Source organism: Salvelinus fontinalis, chromosome 10 (genome assembly GCF_029448725.1).
Source record: "Salvelinus fontinalis isolate EN_2023a chromosome 10, ASM2944872v1, whole genome shotgun sequence".
Taxonomy (NCBI): Eukaryota; Metazoa; Chordata; class Actinopteri; order Salmoniformes; family Salmonidae; genus Salvelinus; species Salvelinus fontinalis.
The window spans coordinates 39279409-39296201 of NC_074674.1; the positions used below are offsets into that span (position 1 = coordinate 39279409).

General features: G+C 47.3%; 1 protein-coding gene across 9 annotated transcripts in view; it reads left to right on the plus strand.

Moving 5' to 3' along the window:
- Nucleotides 1-16793, plus strand: part of synj1 (synaptojanin 1) — a 132582-nt gene that overhangs the window by 35460 nt on the left and 80329 nt on the right. For all 9 annotated transcript variants that reach the window (XM_055936786.1, XM_055936793.1, XM_055936791.1 and 6 more), the window contains exons 8-9: nt 4160-4256; nt 16227-16402. In XM_055936786.1, coding sequence (XP_055792761.1) covers nt 4160-4256; nt 16227-16402 — 273 coding nt within the window. The remainder of the gene's footprint in view (nt 1-4159; nt 4257-16226; nt 16403-16793) is intronic.

A 16793-nucleotide genomic window follows, 5' to 3' on the forward strand; every position in this document is an offset into this window, starting at 1 on the left:
TTGGGGATAGTGCACTACTTTGGACCAGAGTCCTACTGGGGATAGTGTACTACTTTGGACCAGAGTCATACTGGGGATAGTGCACTACTTTGGACCAGAGTCATACTGGGGATAGTGCACTACTTTGGACCAGAGTCCTACTGGGGATAGTGCACTACTTTGGACAAGAGTCCTATTGGGGATAGTGCACTACTTTGGACCAGAGTCCTATTGGGGATAGTGCACTACTTTGGACCAGAGTCCTATTGGGGATAGTTCACTACTTTGGACCAGAGTCATACTGGGGATAGTGTACTACTTTGGACCAGAGTCCTATTGGGGATAGTGCACTACTTTGGACCAGAGTCATATTGGGGATAGTGCACTACTTTGGACCAGAGTCATATTGGGGATAGTGCACTACTTTGGACCAGAGTCCTACTGGGGATAGTGCACTACTTTGGACCAGAGTCATATTGGGGATAGTGCACTACTTTGGACCAGAGTCATACTGGGGATAGTGCACTACTTTGGACCAGAGTCATATTGGGGATAGTGCACTACTTTGGACCAGAGTCATATTGGGGATAGTGCACTACTTTGGACCAGAGTCCTACTGGGGATAGTGCACTACTTTGGACCAGAGTCATATTGGGGATAGTGCACTACTTTGGACCAGAGTCATACTGGGGATAGTGCACTACTTTGGACCAGAGTCATAATGGGGATAGTGCACTACTTTGGACCAGAGTCATACTGGGGATAGTGCACTACTTTGGACCAGAGTCATATTGGGGATAGTGCACTACTTTGGACCAGAGTCATACTGGGGATAGTCCACTACTTTGGACCAGAGTCATATTGGGGATAGTGCACTACTTTGGACCAGAGTCATACTGGGGATAGTGCACTACTTTGGACCAGAGTCATACTGGGGATAGTGCACTACTTTGGACCAGAGTCATATTGGGGATAGTTCACTACTTTGGACCAGAGTCATACTGGGGATAGTGTACTACTTTGTACCAGAGTCATATTGGGGATAGTGCACTACTTTGGACCAGAGTCCTACTGGGGATAGTGCACTACTTTGGACCAGAGTCCTACTGGGGATAGTGCACTACTTTGGACCAGAGTCCTACTGGGGATAGTGCACTACTTTGGACCAGAGTCCTACTGGGGATAGTGCACTACTTTGGACCAGAGTCCTACTGGGGATAGTGCACTACTTTGGACCAGAGTCCTACTGGGGATAGTGCACTACTTTGGACCAGACTCATACTGGGGATAGTGCACTACAGAGGGAATAGGGTGTCTGACTACTTCTACTAGGTCACAGAGAGAGAGACATTAAACACTAGTCTTGTTGACATTAGCAAGGCTGCAGTAGGATTTAAATGCTACTTTACTGAATAAAAAATATAAACGCAATATGTAAAGTGTTGTTCTCATGTTTCATGAGCTGAAATTCAAGATTCTAGACATTTTCCAAATGCACAAAAAACGTATTTGTCAAATTTTGTGCATAAATTTGTTTACATCCCTGTTAGTGAGCATTTCTGCTTTTACAAGATAATCCATCCACCTGACAGGTGTGGCATATATAAAATAAAATAAAAGGTGATTAAAAATAGCAAGATCATTACACAGGTGCACCTTGTGCCAGGGACAATAAAATGGCCCCAAAAATGTGCAGTTTTGTCACACAAAGCAAAGCCACCGATGTCTCAAGTTTTGAGGGAGCGTGCAATTGGCATGCTGACTGCAGGAATGTCCACCAGAGCTGTTGCCAGATAATTAAATGTTTGTTTCTCTACCATAATCCGCCTCCAACGTTGTTTTAGAGAATTTGGCAGTACGTACAACCGGCCTCACAACCGCAGACCACGTGTAACCACGCCAGCCCAGGACCTCCACATCCAGATTCTTAACCTGCAGGGTTTATCTGAGACCAGCCACCCGGATAGCTAATGAAACTGTGGGTTTGCACAAACGAAGAATTTCTGCACAAACTGTCAGAAATCGTCTCAGGGAAGTTCACCTGCACACCTCACCAGGGTGCTGATCTGACTGCAGGTTCACGTTGTAACTGACTTCAGTGGGGGGAAAAGTTACTTTTGATGGGGAAGTGTGTTCTTCACGGATTCCAACTGTACCGGGTGTCAGACAGCGTGTATGGGGTCGTGTGGGGGGCGAGCGGTGCCCTGCTCTGGGGTTATGGTATGGGCAGACATAAGCTACGGACAATGAACACACTTAAATACCGTGACGAGATCCTGAGGCCCGTTGGCGTGCCATTCATCCACCGCCATCACCTCATGATTCAGCAGGATAAGGCACAGCCCCGTGACACAAGGATCTGTACACATAACCAACAGATGTATATCTGTATTCCCAGTCGTGAAATCCATAGATTAGGGCCTCATGAATTCATTTAAATTGACTGGTTTCCTGATATGAACTGTAACTCAGTAAAATGTTTGAAATTGTTACATGTTGTGTTTTATGTTTTTGTTCAGTGTACTAGGTGGTTGTTACCTTGACTGTTAACCATTACATACACCTGTAATATCCCCTGTCTGAGTGGGTCTTCTCTGTAGTGGGTCTTCTCTGTAGTGGGTCTTCTCTGTAGTGGGTTCTACTGTCTGAGTGGGGCTTCTGTCTGAGTGGGGCTTCTGTCTGAGTGGGGCTTCTGTCTGAGTGGGGCTTCTGTCTGAGTGGGGCTTCTGTCTGACTGGGGTCTTCTGTCTGAGTGGGGCTTCTGTCTGAGTGGGGCTTCTGTCTGAGTGGGGCTTCTGTCTGAGTGGGGCTTCTGTCTGAGTGGGGCTTCTGTCTGAGTGGGGTCTTCTGTCTGAGTGGGGTCTTCTGTCTGAGTGGGGCTTCTGTCTGAGTGGGGCTTCTGTCTGAGTGGGGCTTCTGTCTGAGTGGGGTCTTCTGTCTGAGTGGGGTCTTCTGTCTGAGTGGGGCTTCTGTCTGAGTGGGGTCTTCTGTCTGAGTGGGGTCTTCTGTCTGAGTGGGGCTTCTGTCTGAGTGGGGCTTCTGTCTGAGTGGGGTCTTCTGTCTGAGTGGGGCTTCTGTCTGAGTGGGGTCTTCTCTGTAGTGGGGTCTTCTGTCTGAGTGGGGCTTCTGTCTGTAGTGGGGTCTTCTGTCTGAGTGGGGTCTTCTGTCTGAGTGGGGCTTCTGTCTGAGTGGGGTCTTCTCTGTAGTGGGGCTTCTCTGTAGTGAGGTATACTGTCTGAGTGGGGCTTCTCTGTAGTGGGTTCTTCTGTCTGTAGTGGGGCTTCTGTCTGTTGTGGGGTCTTCTCTGTAGTGGGGCTTCTCTGTAGTGAGGTATACTGTCTGAGTGGGTCTTCTGTCTGAGTGGGGCTTCTCTGTAGTGGGGCTTCTCTGTAGTGGGGTCTTCTCTGTAGTGGGGTCTTCTCTGTAGTGGGGTCTTCTCTGTAGTGGGGTCTACTGTCTGAGTGGGTCTTCACTGAGGCTGGTTCCTTTGACAATGTCGTAATGCCTCTGACTCTCAGGTGTCATCTTCTGGGGAGGCGGGGGGGGGGGGGGGGGGGGGGTCTGTGGGAGGGATATCTCACCTGTGTATGTGACTGTGTTCCAGAGTGATATCTCACCTGTGTATGTGACTGTGTCCCAGAGTGATATCTCACCTGTGTATGTGACTGTGTTCCAGAGTGATATCTCACCTGTGTATGTGACTGTGTCCCAGAGTGATATCTCACCTGTGTATGTGACTGTGTTCCAGAGTGATATCTCACCTGTGTATGTGACTGTGTTCCAGAGTGATATCTCACCTGTGTATGTGACTGTGTCCCAGAGTGATATCTCACCTGTGTATGTGACTGTGTTCCAGAGTGATATCTCACCTGTGTATGTGACTGTGTTCCAGAGTGATATCTCACCTGTGTATGTGACTGTGTTCCAGAGTGATATCTCACCTGTGTATGTGACTGTGTTAGAGAGTGATATCTCACCTGTGTATGTGACTGTGTTAGAGAGTGATATCTCACCTGTGTATGTGACTGTGTTAGAGAGTGATATCTCACCTGTGTATGTGACTGTGTTCCAGAGTGATATCTCACCTGTGTATGTGACTGTGTTCCAGAGTGATATCTCACCTGTGTATGTGACTGTGTTAGAGAGTGATATCTCACCTGTGTATGTGACTGTGTTCCAGACACTTCAGTGCTCTGAGGAGGCTGTATGGGAAACAGGTGATCATCAACCTGCTAGGCATGAAGGAGGGAGAACACATGCTCAGCAAAGCATTCCAGGTACATAACCCCTACCCCTCCTGTAACCCTTAACCCCTACCTCTTCTATAACCTTTAACCCCTAACCCCTCCTGTAACCCTTAACCCCTACCTCTTCTATAACCTTTAACCCCTAACCCCTCCTATAACCCTTAACCCCTAACTCCTCCTATAACCCTTAACCCCTTCTATAACCCCTAACCCCTCCTATAACCCCTAACCCCTACCTCTTCTATAACCCTTAACCCCTAACCCCTCCTGTAACCCCTAACCCCTACCTCTTCTATAACCCTTAACCCCTAACCCCTCCTATAACCCCTAACCCTCCTATAACCCCTAACCCCTACCTTTTCTATAACCCTTAACCCCTAACTCCTCCTATAACCCTTAACCCCTAACTCCTCCTATAACCCCTAACTCCTCCTATAACCTTTAACCCCTCCTATAACCTTTAACCCCTACCTCTTCTATAACCCCTAACTCCTCCTATAACCCTTAACCCCTAACCCCTCCTATAACCCTTAACCCCTAACCCCTCCTATAACCCTTAACCCCTAACTCCTCCTATAACCCCTAACCCCTCCTATAACCCCTAACCCCTCCTATAACCCTTAACCCCTACCCTAACTCCTCCTATAACCCTTAACCCTTAACCCCTCCTATAACCCTTAACCCCTAACCCCTCCTGTAACCCTTAACCCCTACCTCTTCTATAACCTTTAACCCCTAACTCCTCCTATAACCCTTAACCCCTAACCCCTCCTGTAACCCTTAACCCCTACCTCTTCTATAACCCTTAACCCCTAACTCCTCCTATAACCCTTAACCCCTTCTATAACCCTTAACCCCTAACCCCTCCTATAACCCCTAACCCCTACCTCTTCTATAACCCTTAACCCCTAACCCCTCCTGTAACCCCTAACCCCTACCTCTTCTATAACCCTTAACCCCTAACCCCTCCTATAACCCCTAACCCCTCCTATAACCCCTAACCCCTACCTTTTCTATAACCCTTAACCCCTAACTCCTCCTATAACCCTTAACCCCTAACTCCTCCTATAACCCCTAACTCCTCCTATAACCTTTAACCCCTAACTCCTCCTATAACCCCTAACCCCTCCTTTAACCTTTAACCCCTACCTCTTCTATAACCCCTAACTCCTCCTATAACCCTTAACCCCTAACCCCTCCTATAACCCTTAACCCCTAACCCCTCCTATAAACCTTAACCCCTAACTCCTCCTATAACCCCTAACCCCTCCTATAACCCCTAACCCCTCCTATAACCCTTAACCCCTACCCTAACTCCTCCTATAACCCTTAACCCCTCCTATAACCCTTAACCCTTAACTCCTCCTATAACCCTTAACCCCTAACTCCTCCTATAACCCCTAACTCCTCCTATAACCTTTAACCCCTCCTATAACCTTTAACCCCTACCTCTTCTATAACCCCTAACTCCTCCTATAACCCTTAACCCCTAACCCCTCCTATAACCCTTAACCCCTAACCCCTCCTATAACCCTTAACCCCTAACCCCTCCTATAAACCTTAACCCCTAACTCCTCCTATAACCCCTAACCCCTCCTATAACCCCTAACCCCTCCTATAACCCTTAACCCCTACCCTAACTCCTCCTATAACCCTTAACCCCTCCTATAACCCTTAACCCTTAACTCCTCCTATAACCCTTAACCCCTAACTCCTCCTATAACCCCTAACTCCTCCTATAACCTTTAACCCCTCCTATAACCTTTAACCCCTACCTCTTCTATAACCCCTAACTCCTCCTATAACCCTTAACCCCTAACCCCTCCTATAACCCTTAACCCCTAACCCCTCCTATAACCCTTAACCCCTAACTCCTCCTATAACCCCTAACCCCTCCTATAACCCCTAACCCCTCCTATAACCCTTAACCCCTACCCTAACTCCTCCTATAACCCTTAACCCTTAACCCCTCCTATAACCCCTAACCCCTCCTGTAACCCTTAACCCCTACCTCTTCTATAACCTTTAACCCCTAACTCCTCCTATAACCCTTAACCCCTTCTATAACCCTTAACCCCTACCTCTTCTATAACCTTTAACCCCTAACCCCTCCTATAACCCTTAACCCCTTCTATAACCCTTAACCCCTAACCCCTCCTATAACCCCTAACCCCTACCTCTTCTATAACCCTTAACCCCTAACCCCTCCTGTAACCCCTAACCCCTACCTCTTCTATAACCCTTAACCCCTAACCCCTCCTATAACCCCTAACCCCTCCTATAACCCCTAACCCCTACCTTTTCTATAACCCTTAACCCCTAACTCCTCCTATAACCCTTAACCCCTAACTCCTCCTATAACCCTTAACCCCTAACTCCTCCTATAACCCCTAACTCCTCCTATAACCTTTAACCCCTAACTCCTCCTATAACCCCTAACCCCTCCTATAACCTTTAACCCCTACCTCTTCTATAACCCCTAACTCCTCCTATAACCCTTAACCCCTAACCCCTCCTATAACCCTTAACCCCTAACCCCTCCTATAAACCTTAACCCCTAACTCCTCCTATAACCCCTAACCCCTCCTATAACCCTTAACCCCTAACTCCTCCTATAACCCCTAACTCCTCCTATAACCTTTAACCCCTCCTATAACCTTTAACCCCTACCTCTTCTATAACCCCTAACTCCTCCTATAACCCTTAACCCCTAACCCCTCCTATAACCCTTAACCCCTAACCCCTCCTATAACCCTTAACCCCTAACTCCTCCTATAACCCCTAACCCCTCCTATAACCCCTAACCCCTCATATAACCCTTAACCCCTACCCTAACTCCTCCTATAACCCTTAACCCTTAACCCCTCCTATAACCCCTAACCCCTCCTGTAACCCTTAACCCCTACCTCTTCTATAACCTTTAACCCCTAACTCCTCCTATAACCCTTAACCCCTTCTATAACCCTTAACCCCTACCTCTTCTATAACCTTTAACCCCTAACCCCTCCTATAACCCTTAACCCCTTCTATAACCCTTAACCCCTAACCCCTCCTATAACCCCTAACCCCTACCTCTTCTATAACCCTTAACCCCTAACCCCTCCTGTAACCCCTAACCCCTACCTCTTCTATAACCCTTAACCCCTAACCCCTCCTATAACCCCTAACCCCTCCTATAACCCCTAACCCCTACCTTTTCTATAACCCTTAACCCCTAACTCCTCCTATAACCCTTAACCCCTAACTCCTCCTATAACCCTTAACCCCTAACTCCTCCTATAACCCCTAACTCCTCCTATAACCTTTAACCCCTAACTCCTCCTATAACCCCTAACCCCTCCTATAACCTTTAACCCCTACCTCTTCTATAACCCCTAACTCCTCCTATAACCCTTAACCCCTAACCCCTCCTATAACCCTTAACCCCTAACCCCTCCTATAAACCTTAACCCCTAACTCCTCCTATAACCCCTAACCCCTCCTATAACCCCTAACCCCTCCTATAACCCTTAACCCCTACCCTAACTCCTCCTATAACCCTTAACCCTTAACCCCTCCTATAACCCTTAACCCTTAACTCCTCCTATAACCCTTAACCCCTAACTCCTCCTATAACCCCTAACTCCTCCTATAACCTTTAACCCCTCCTATAACCTTTAACCCCTACCTCTTCTATAACCCCTAACTCCTCCTATAACCCTTAACCCCTAACCCCTCCTATAACCCTTAACCCCTAACCCCTCCTATAACCCTTAACCCCTAACTCCTCCTATAACCCCTAACCCCTCCTATAACCCCTAACCCCTCCTATAACCCTTAACCCCTACCCTAACTCCGCCTATAACCCTTAACCCTTAACCCCTCCTATAACCCTTAACCCCTAACCCCTCCTGTAACCCTTAACCCCTACCTCTTCTATAACCTTTAACCCCTAACTCCTCCTATAACCCTTAACCCCTTCTATAACCCTTAACCCCTAACCCCTCCTATAACCCCTAACCCCTACCTCTTCTATAACCCTTAACCCCTAACCCCTCCTGTAACCCCTAACCCCTACCTCTTCTATAACCCTTAACCCCTAACCCCTCCTATAACCCCTAACCCCTCCTATAACCCCTAACCCCTACCTTTTCTATAACCCTTAACCCCTAACTCCTCCTATAACCCTTAACCCCTAACTCCTCCTATAACCCCTAACTCCTCCTATAACCTTTAACCCCTAACTCCTCCTATAACCCCTAACCCCTCCTATAACCTTTAACCCCTACCTCTTCTATAACCCCTAACTCCTCCTATAACCCTTAACCCCTAACCCCTCCTATAACCCTTAACCCCTAACCCCTCCTATAAACCTTAACCCCTAACTCCTCCTATAACCCTTAACCCCTACCCCTCCTATAACCCTTAACCCCTAACTCCTCCTATAACCCCTAACCCCTCCTATAACCCCTAACCCCTACCTCTTCTATAACCCTTAACCCCTCCTATAACCCTTAACCCCTAACCCCTCCTGTAACCCTTAACCCCTACCCCTTCTATAACCCCTAACCCCTCCTGTAACCCTTAACCCCTACCCCTTCTATAACCCCTAACTCCTCCTATAACCCTTAACCCCTAACCCCTCCTGTAACCCTTAACCCCTACCCCTTCTATAACCCCTAACTCCTCCTATAACCCTTAACCCCTAACCCCTCCTGTAACCCTTAACCCCTACCCCTTCTATAACCCCTAACTCCTCCTATAACCCTTAACCCCTAACCCCTCCTGTAACCCTTAACCCCTACCTCTTCTATAACCTTTAACCCCTAACTCCTCCTATAACCCTTAACCCCTAACCCCTCCTATAACCCTTAACCCCTAACCCCTCCTATAACCCCTAACCCCTCCTATAACCCCTAACCCCTACCTCTTCTATAACCCTTAACCCCTAAACCCTCCTATAACCCTTAACCCCTAACCCCTCCTGTAACCCTTAACCCCTACCCCTTCTATAACCCCTAACCCCTCCTGTAACCCTTAACCCCTAACTCCTCCTATAACCCTTAACCCCTAACCCCTCCTATAACCCTTAACCCCTACCCCTTCTATAACCCCTAACTCCTCCTATAACCCTTAACCCCTACCCCCTCCTATAACCCTTAACCCCTAACCCCTCCTATAACCCTTAACCCCTAACCCCTCCTGTAACCCTTAACCCCTAACCCCTCCTGTAACCTTTAACCCCTACCTCTTCTATAACCTTTAACCCCTAACTCCTCCTATAACCCTTAACCCCTAACCCCTCCTATAACCCTTAACCCCTAACCCCTCCTGTAACCCTTAACCCCTAACCCCTCCTATAACCCCTAACCCCTCCTATAACCCTTTAACCCCTAACTCCTCCTATAACCCTTAACTCCTCCTATAACCCTTAACCCCTCCTATAACCTCTAACCCCTCCTATAAACCCTACCTCTTCTATAACCCCTAACTCCTCCTATAACCCTTAACCCCTAACTCCTCCTATAACCCTTAACCCCTAACTCCTACCTCTTCTATAACCTTTAACCCCTAACCCCTCCTATAACCCTTAACCCCTACGCTAACTCCTCCTATAACCCTTAACCCCTCCTATAACCCTTAACCCCTAACCCCTCCTGTAACCCTTAACCCCTACCTCTTCTATAACCTTTAACCCCTAACTCCTCCTATAACCCTTAACCCCTTCTATAACCCTTAACCCCTACCTCTTCTATAACCTTTAACCCCTAACCCCTCCTATAACCCTTAACCCCTAACTCCTCCTATAACCCTTAACCCCTTCTATAACCCTTAACCCCTAACCCCTCCTATAACCCCTAACCCCTACCTCTTCTATAACCCTTAACCCCTAACCCCTCCTGTAACCCCTAACCCCTACCTCTTCTATAACCCTTAACCCCTAACCCCTCCTATAACCCCTAACCCCTCCTATAACCCCTAACCCCTACCTTTTCTATAACCCTTAACCCCTAACTCCTCCTATAACCCTTAACCCCTAACTCCTCCTATAACCCCTAACTCCTCCTATAACCTTTAACCCCTAACTCCTCCTATAACCCCTAACCCCTCCTTTAACCTTTAACCCCTACCTCTTCTATAACCCCTAACTCCTCCTATAACCCTTAACCCCTAACCCCTCCTATAACCCTTAACCCCTAACCCCTCCTATAAACCTTAACCCCTAACTCCTCCTATAACCCCTAACCCCTCCTATAACCCCTAACCCCTCCTATAACCCCTAACCCCTACCTTTTCTATAACCCTTAACCCCTAACTCCTCCTATAACCCTTAACCCCTAACTCCTCCTATAACCCCTAACTCCTCCTATAACCTTTAACCCCTAACTCCTCCTATAACCCCTAACCCCTCCTTTAACCTTTAACCCCTACCTCTTCTATAACCCCTAACTCCTCCTATAACCCTTAACCCCTAACCCCTCCTATAACCCTTAACCCCTAACCCCTCCTATAAACCTTAACCCCTAACTCCTCCTATAACCCCTAACCCCTCCTATAACCCCTAACCCCTCCTATAACCCTTAACCCCTACCCTAACTCCTCCTATAACCCTTAACCCCTCCTATAACCCTTAACCCTTAACTCCTCCTATAACCCTTAACCCCTAACTCCTCCTATAACCCCTAACTCCTCCTATAACCTTTAACCCCTCCTATAACCTTTAACCCCTACCTCTTCTATAACCCCTAACTCCTCCTATAACCCTTAACCCCTAACCCCTCCTATAACCCTTAACCCCTAACCCCACCTATAACCCTTAACCCCTAACCCCTCCTATAAACCTTAACCCCTAACTCCTCCTATAACCCCTAACCCCTCCTATAACCCCTAACCCCTCCTATAACCCTTAACCCCTACCCTAACTCCTCCTATAACCCTTAACCCCTCCTATAACCCTTAACCCTTAACTCCTCCTATAACCCTTAACCCCTAACTCCTCCTATAACCCCTAACTCCTCCTATAACCTTTAACCCCTCCTATAACCTTTAACCCCTACCTCTTCTATAACCCCTAACTCCTCCTATAACCCTTAACCCCTAACCCCTCCTATAACCCTTAACCCCTAACCCCTCCTATAACCCTTAACCCCTAACTCCTCCTATAACCCCTAACCCCTCCTATAACCCCTAACCCCTCCTATAACCCTTAACCCCTACCCTAACTCCTCCTATAACCCTTAACCCTTAACCCCTCCTATAACCCCTAACCCCTCCTGTAACCCTTAACCCCTACCTCTTCTATAACCTTTAACCCCTAACTCCTCCTATAACCCTTAACCCCTTCTATAACCCTTAACCCCTACCTCTTCTATAACCTTTAACCCCTAACCCCTCCTATAACCCTTAACCCCTAAGTCCTCCTATAACCCTTAACCCCTTCTATAACCCTTAACCCCTAACCCCTCCTATAACCCCTAACCCCTACCTCTTCTATAACCCTTAACCCCTAACCCCTCCTGTAACCCCTAACCCCTACCTCTTCTATAACCCTTAACCCCTAACCCCTTCTATAACCCCTAACCCCTCCTATAACCCCTAACCCCTACCTTTTCTATAACCCTTAACCCCTAACTCCTCCTATAACCCTTAACCCCTAACTCCTCCTATAACCCTTAACCCCTAACTCCTCCTATAACCCCTAACTCCTCCTATAACCTTTAACCCCTAACTCCTCCTATAACCCCTAACCCCTCCTATAACCTTTAACCCCTACCTCTTCTATAACCCCTAACTCCTCCTATAACCCTTAACCCCTAACCCCTCCTATAACCCTTAACCCCTAACCCCTCCTATAAACCTTAACCCCTAACTCCTCCTATAACCCCTAACCCCTCCTATAACCCCTAACCCCTCCTATAACCCTTAACCCCTACCCTAACTCCTCCTATAACCCTTAACCCTTAACCCCTCCTATAACCCTTAACCCTTAACTCCTCCTATAACCCTTAACCCCTAACTCCTCCTATAACCCCTAACTCCTCCTATAACCTTTAACCCCTCCTATAACCTTTAACCCCTACCTCTTCTATAACCCCTAACTCCTCCTATAACCCTTAACCCCTAACCCCTCCTATAACCCTTAACCCCTAACCCCTCCTATAACCCTTAACCCCTAACTCCTCCTATAACCCCTAACCCCTCCTATAACCCCTAACCCCTCCTATAACCCTTAACCCCTACCCTAACTCCTCCTATAACCCTTAACCCTTAACCCCTCCTATAACCCTTAACCCCTAACCCCTCCTGTAACCCTTAACCCCTACCTCTTCTATAACCTTTAACCCCTAACTCCTCCTATAACCCTTAACCCCTTCTATAACCCTTAACCCCTACCTCTTCTATAACCTTTAACCCCTAACTCCTCCTATAACCCTTAACCCCTTCTATAACCATTAACCCCTAACCCCTCCTATAACCCCTAACCCCTACCTCTTCTATAACCCTTAACCCCTAACCCCTCCTGTAACCCCTAACCCCTACCTCTTCTATAACCCTTAACCCCTAACCCCTCCTATAACCCCTAACCCCTCCTATAACCCCTAACCCCTACCTTTTCTATAACCCTTAACCCCTAACTCCTCCTATAACCCTTAACCCCTAACTCCTCCTATAACCCCTAACTCCTCCTATAACCTTTAACCCCTAACTCCTCCTATAACCCCTAACCCCTCCTATAACCTTTAACCCCTACCTCTTCTATAACCCCTAACTCCTCCTATAACCCTTAACCCCTAACCCCTCCTATAACCCTTAACCCCTAACCCCTCCTATAAACCTTAACCCCTAACTCCTCCTATAACCCTTAACCCCTACCCCTCCTATAACCCTTAACCCCTAACTCCTCCTATAACCCCTAACCCCTCCTATAACCCCTAACCCCTACCTCTTCTATAACCCTTAACCCCTCCTATAACCCTTAACCCCTAACTCCTCCTGTAACCCTTAACCCCTACCCCTTCTATAACCCCTAACCCCTCCTGTAACCCTTAACCCCTACCCCTTCTATAACCCCTAACTCCTCCTATAACCCTTAACCCCTAACCCCTCCTGTAACCCTTAACCCCTACCCCTTCTATAACCCCTAACTCCTCCTATAACCCTTAACCCCTAACCCCTCCTGTAACCCTTAACCCCTACCTCTTCTATAACCTTTAACCCCTAACTCCTCCTATAACCCTTAACCCCTAACCCCTCCTATAACCCTTAACCCCTAACCCCTCCTATAACCCCTAACCCCTCCTATAACCCCTAACCCCTACCTCTTCTATAACCCTTAACCCCTAACCCCTCCTGTAACCCTTAACCCCTACCCCTTCTATAACCCCTAACTCCTCCTATAACCCTTAACCCCTAACCCCTCCTGTAACCCTTAACCCCTACCCCTTCTATAACCCCTAACTCCTCCTATAACCCTTAACCCCTAACCCCTCCTGTAACCCTTAACCCCTACCTCTTCTATAACCTTTAACCCCTAACTCCTCCTATAACCCTTAACCCCTAACCCCTCCTATAACCCTTAACCCCTAACCCCTCCTATAACCCCTAACCCCTCCTATAACCCCTAACCCCTACCTCTTCTATAACCCTTAACCCCTAAACCCTCCTATAACCCTTAACCCCTAACCCCTCCTGTAACCCTTAACCCCTACCCCTTCTATAACCCCTAACCCCTCCTGTAACCCTTAACCCCTAACTCCTCCTATAACCCTTAACCCCTAACCCCTCCTATAACCCTTAACCCCTACCCCTTCTATAACCCCTAACTCCTCCTATAACCCTTAACCCCTACCCCCTCCTATAACCCTTAACCCCTAACCCCTCCTATAACCCTTAACCCCTAACCCCTCCTGTAACCCTTAACCCCTAACCCCTCCTGTAACCCTTAACCCCTACCTCTTCTATAACCTTTAACCCCTAACTCCTCCTATAACCCTTAACCCCTAACCCCTCCTATAACCCTTAACCCCTAACCCCTCCTGTAACCCTTAACCCCTAACCCCTCCTATAACCCCTAACCCCTCCTATAACCCCTAACCCCTACCTCTTCTATAACCCTTAACCCCTAACCCCTCCTGTAACCCTTAACCCCTACCCCTTCTATAACCCCTAACTCCTCCTATAACCCTTAACCCCTAACCCCTCCTGTAACCCTTAACCCCTACCCCTTCTATAACCCCTAACTCCTCCTATAACCCTTAACCCCTAACCCCTCCTGTAACCCTTAACCCCTACCTCTTCTATAACCTTTAACCCCTAACTCCTCCTATAACCCTTAACCCCTAACCCCTCCTATAACCCTTAACCCCTAACCCCTCCTATAACCCCTAACCCCTCCTATAACCCCTAACCCCTACCTCTTCTATAACCCTTAACCCCTAAACCCTCCTATAACCCTTAACCCCTAACCCCTCCTGTAACCCTTAACCCCTACCCCTTCTATAACCCCTAACCCCTCCTGTAACCCTTAACCCCTAACTCCTCCTATAACCCTTAACCCCTAACCCCTCCTATAACCCTTAACCCCTACCCCTTCTATAACCCCTAACTCCTCCTATAACCCTTAACCCCTACCCCCTCCTATAACCCTTAACCCCTAACCCCTCCTATAACCCTTAACCCCTAACCCCTCCTGTAACCCTTAACCCCTAACCCCTCCTGTAACCCTTAACCCCTACCTCTTCTATAACCTTTAACCCCTAACTCCTCCTATAACCCTTAACCCCTAACCCCTCCTATAACCCTTAACCCCTAACCCCTCCTGTAACCCTTAACCCCTAACCCCTCCTATAACCCCTAACCCCTCCTATAACCCTTTAACCCCTAACTCCTCCTATAACCCTTAACTCCTCCTATAACCCTTAACCCCTCCTATAACCTCTAACCCCTCCTATAAACCCTACCTCTTCTATAACCCCTAACTCCTCCTATAACCCTTAACCCCTAACCCCTCCTATAACCATTAACCCCTACCCCTCCTGTAACCCTTAACCCCTACCCCTCCTATAACCCTTCCTCCTATCCCTAACCTGTTCAGCATGAAGTAGGGAGAACACATGCTCAACAAAGCACTCCATATACATCTACCCTTACTATAACCCCAACCCTAACCCCAGTCAACAAAGCACTCCAGATACATCTAACCTTACTATAACCCCAGTCAAAAAAGCATTCCAGATACATCTAACCTTACTATAACCCCAACACTAACCCCAGTCAACAACGCACTCCAGATACATCTAACCTTACTATAACCCCAGTCAACAAAGCATTCCAGATACATCTAACCTTACTATAACCCCAGTCAACAAAGCATTCCAGATACATCTATCCTTACTATAACCCCAACCCTAACCCCAGTCAACAAAGCATTCCAGATACATCTAACCTTACTATAACACCAACCCTAACCCCAGTCAACAAAGCACTCCAGATACATCTAACCTTACTATAACCCCAACCCTAACCCCAGTCAACAAAGCATTCCAGATACATCTAACCTTACTATAACTCCAACCCTAACCCCAGTCAACAAAGCACTCCAGATACATCTATCCTTACTATTAGCCCAGTCAACAAAGCATTCCAGATACATCTAACCTTACTATAACCCCAGTCAACAAAGCATTCCAGATACATCTAACCTTACTATAACCCCAACCCTAACCCCAGTCAACAAAGCACTCCAGATACATCTAACTTTACTATAACCCCAGTCAACAAAGCATTCCAGATACATCTAACCTTACTATAACCCCAACCCTAACCCCAGTCAACAAAGCACTCCAGATAAATCTAACTTTACTATAACCCCAGTCAACAAAGCATTCCAGATACATCTAACCTTACATTCTCCAAGGTTCATGTACCTGAAGCAGATTTCAGATAAAAAAAATTGTCTTCTGCTTTTAGCGGGTGTTTTTTAGGATCTTAAATGTGTCCGTCCTCTCCCGTCTCTGTCAGAGTCACCTGAAGGCGTCCGAACACGCCGGAGCTGTGAAGATGATTAACTTTGACTACCATCAGATGGTGAAGGGCGGTAAAGCTGACAAACTCCACAGTGTCCTCAAACCTCAGCTCAACAAGTTTCTGGATGACTGTAGCTTCTTCTACTACTCTGGAGAGACCGGGGTTACCAAGTGAGACCACACACAGACACACACACGCACAAACACACGCACACACACACACACACACACACACGCCAGCAACAAATGCCGAACCTACACATCCAAGTATAACTGACCAGATTATGAAAGACAAGCGTTGCAATTTAGTGTGTGTAAAAGGTTATTTATTTAATTAAAAAAAAAAAAATGTCTATCAATAATGATAAACCACCTAGAACCGACAACTTGGATGGAAAATGATTTGAAGATGGTAGCGGACTATATTGCCACTCCTATTTGCAATCTCTTCAATCTAAGCCTACAGGAAATTGTGTTCCCTCAGGCCTGGAGGGAAGCAAAAACTATTCCCGTTACCACCCCAAAAAAGGGAAGCTCAAACAGCTGACCAATCAGCCTGCTA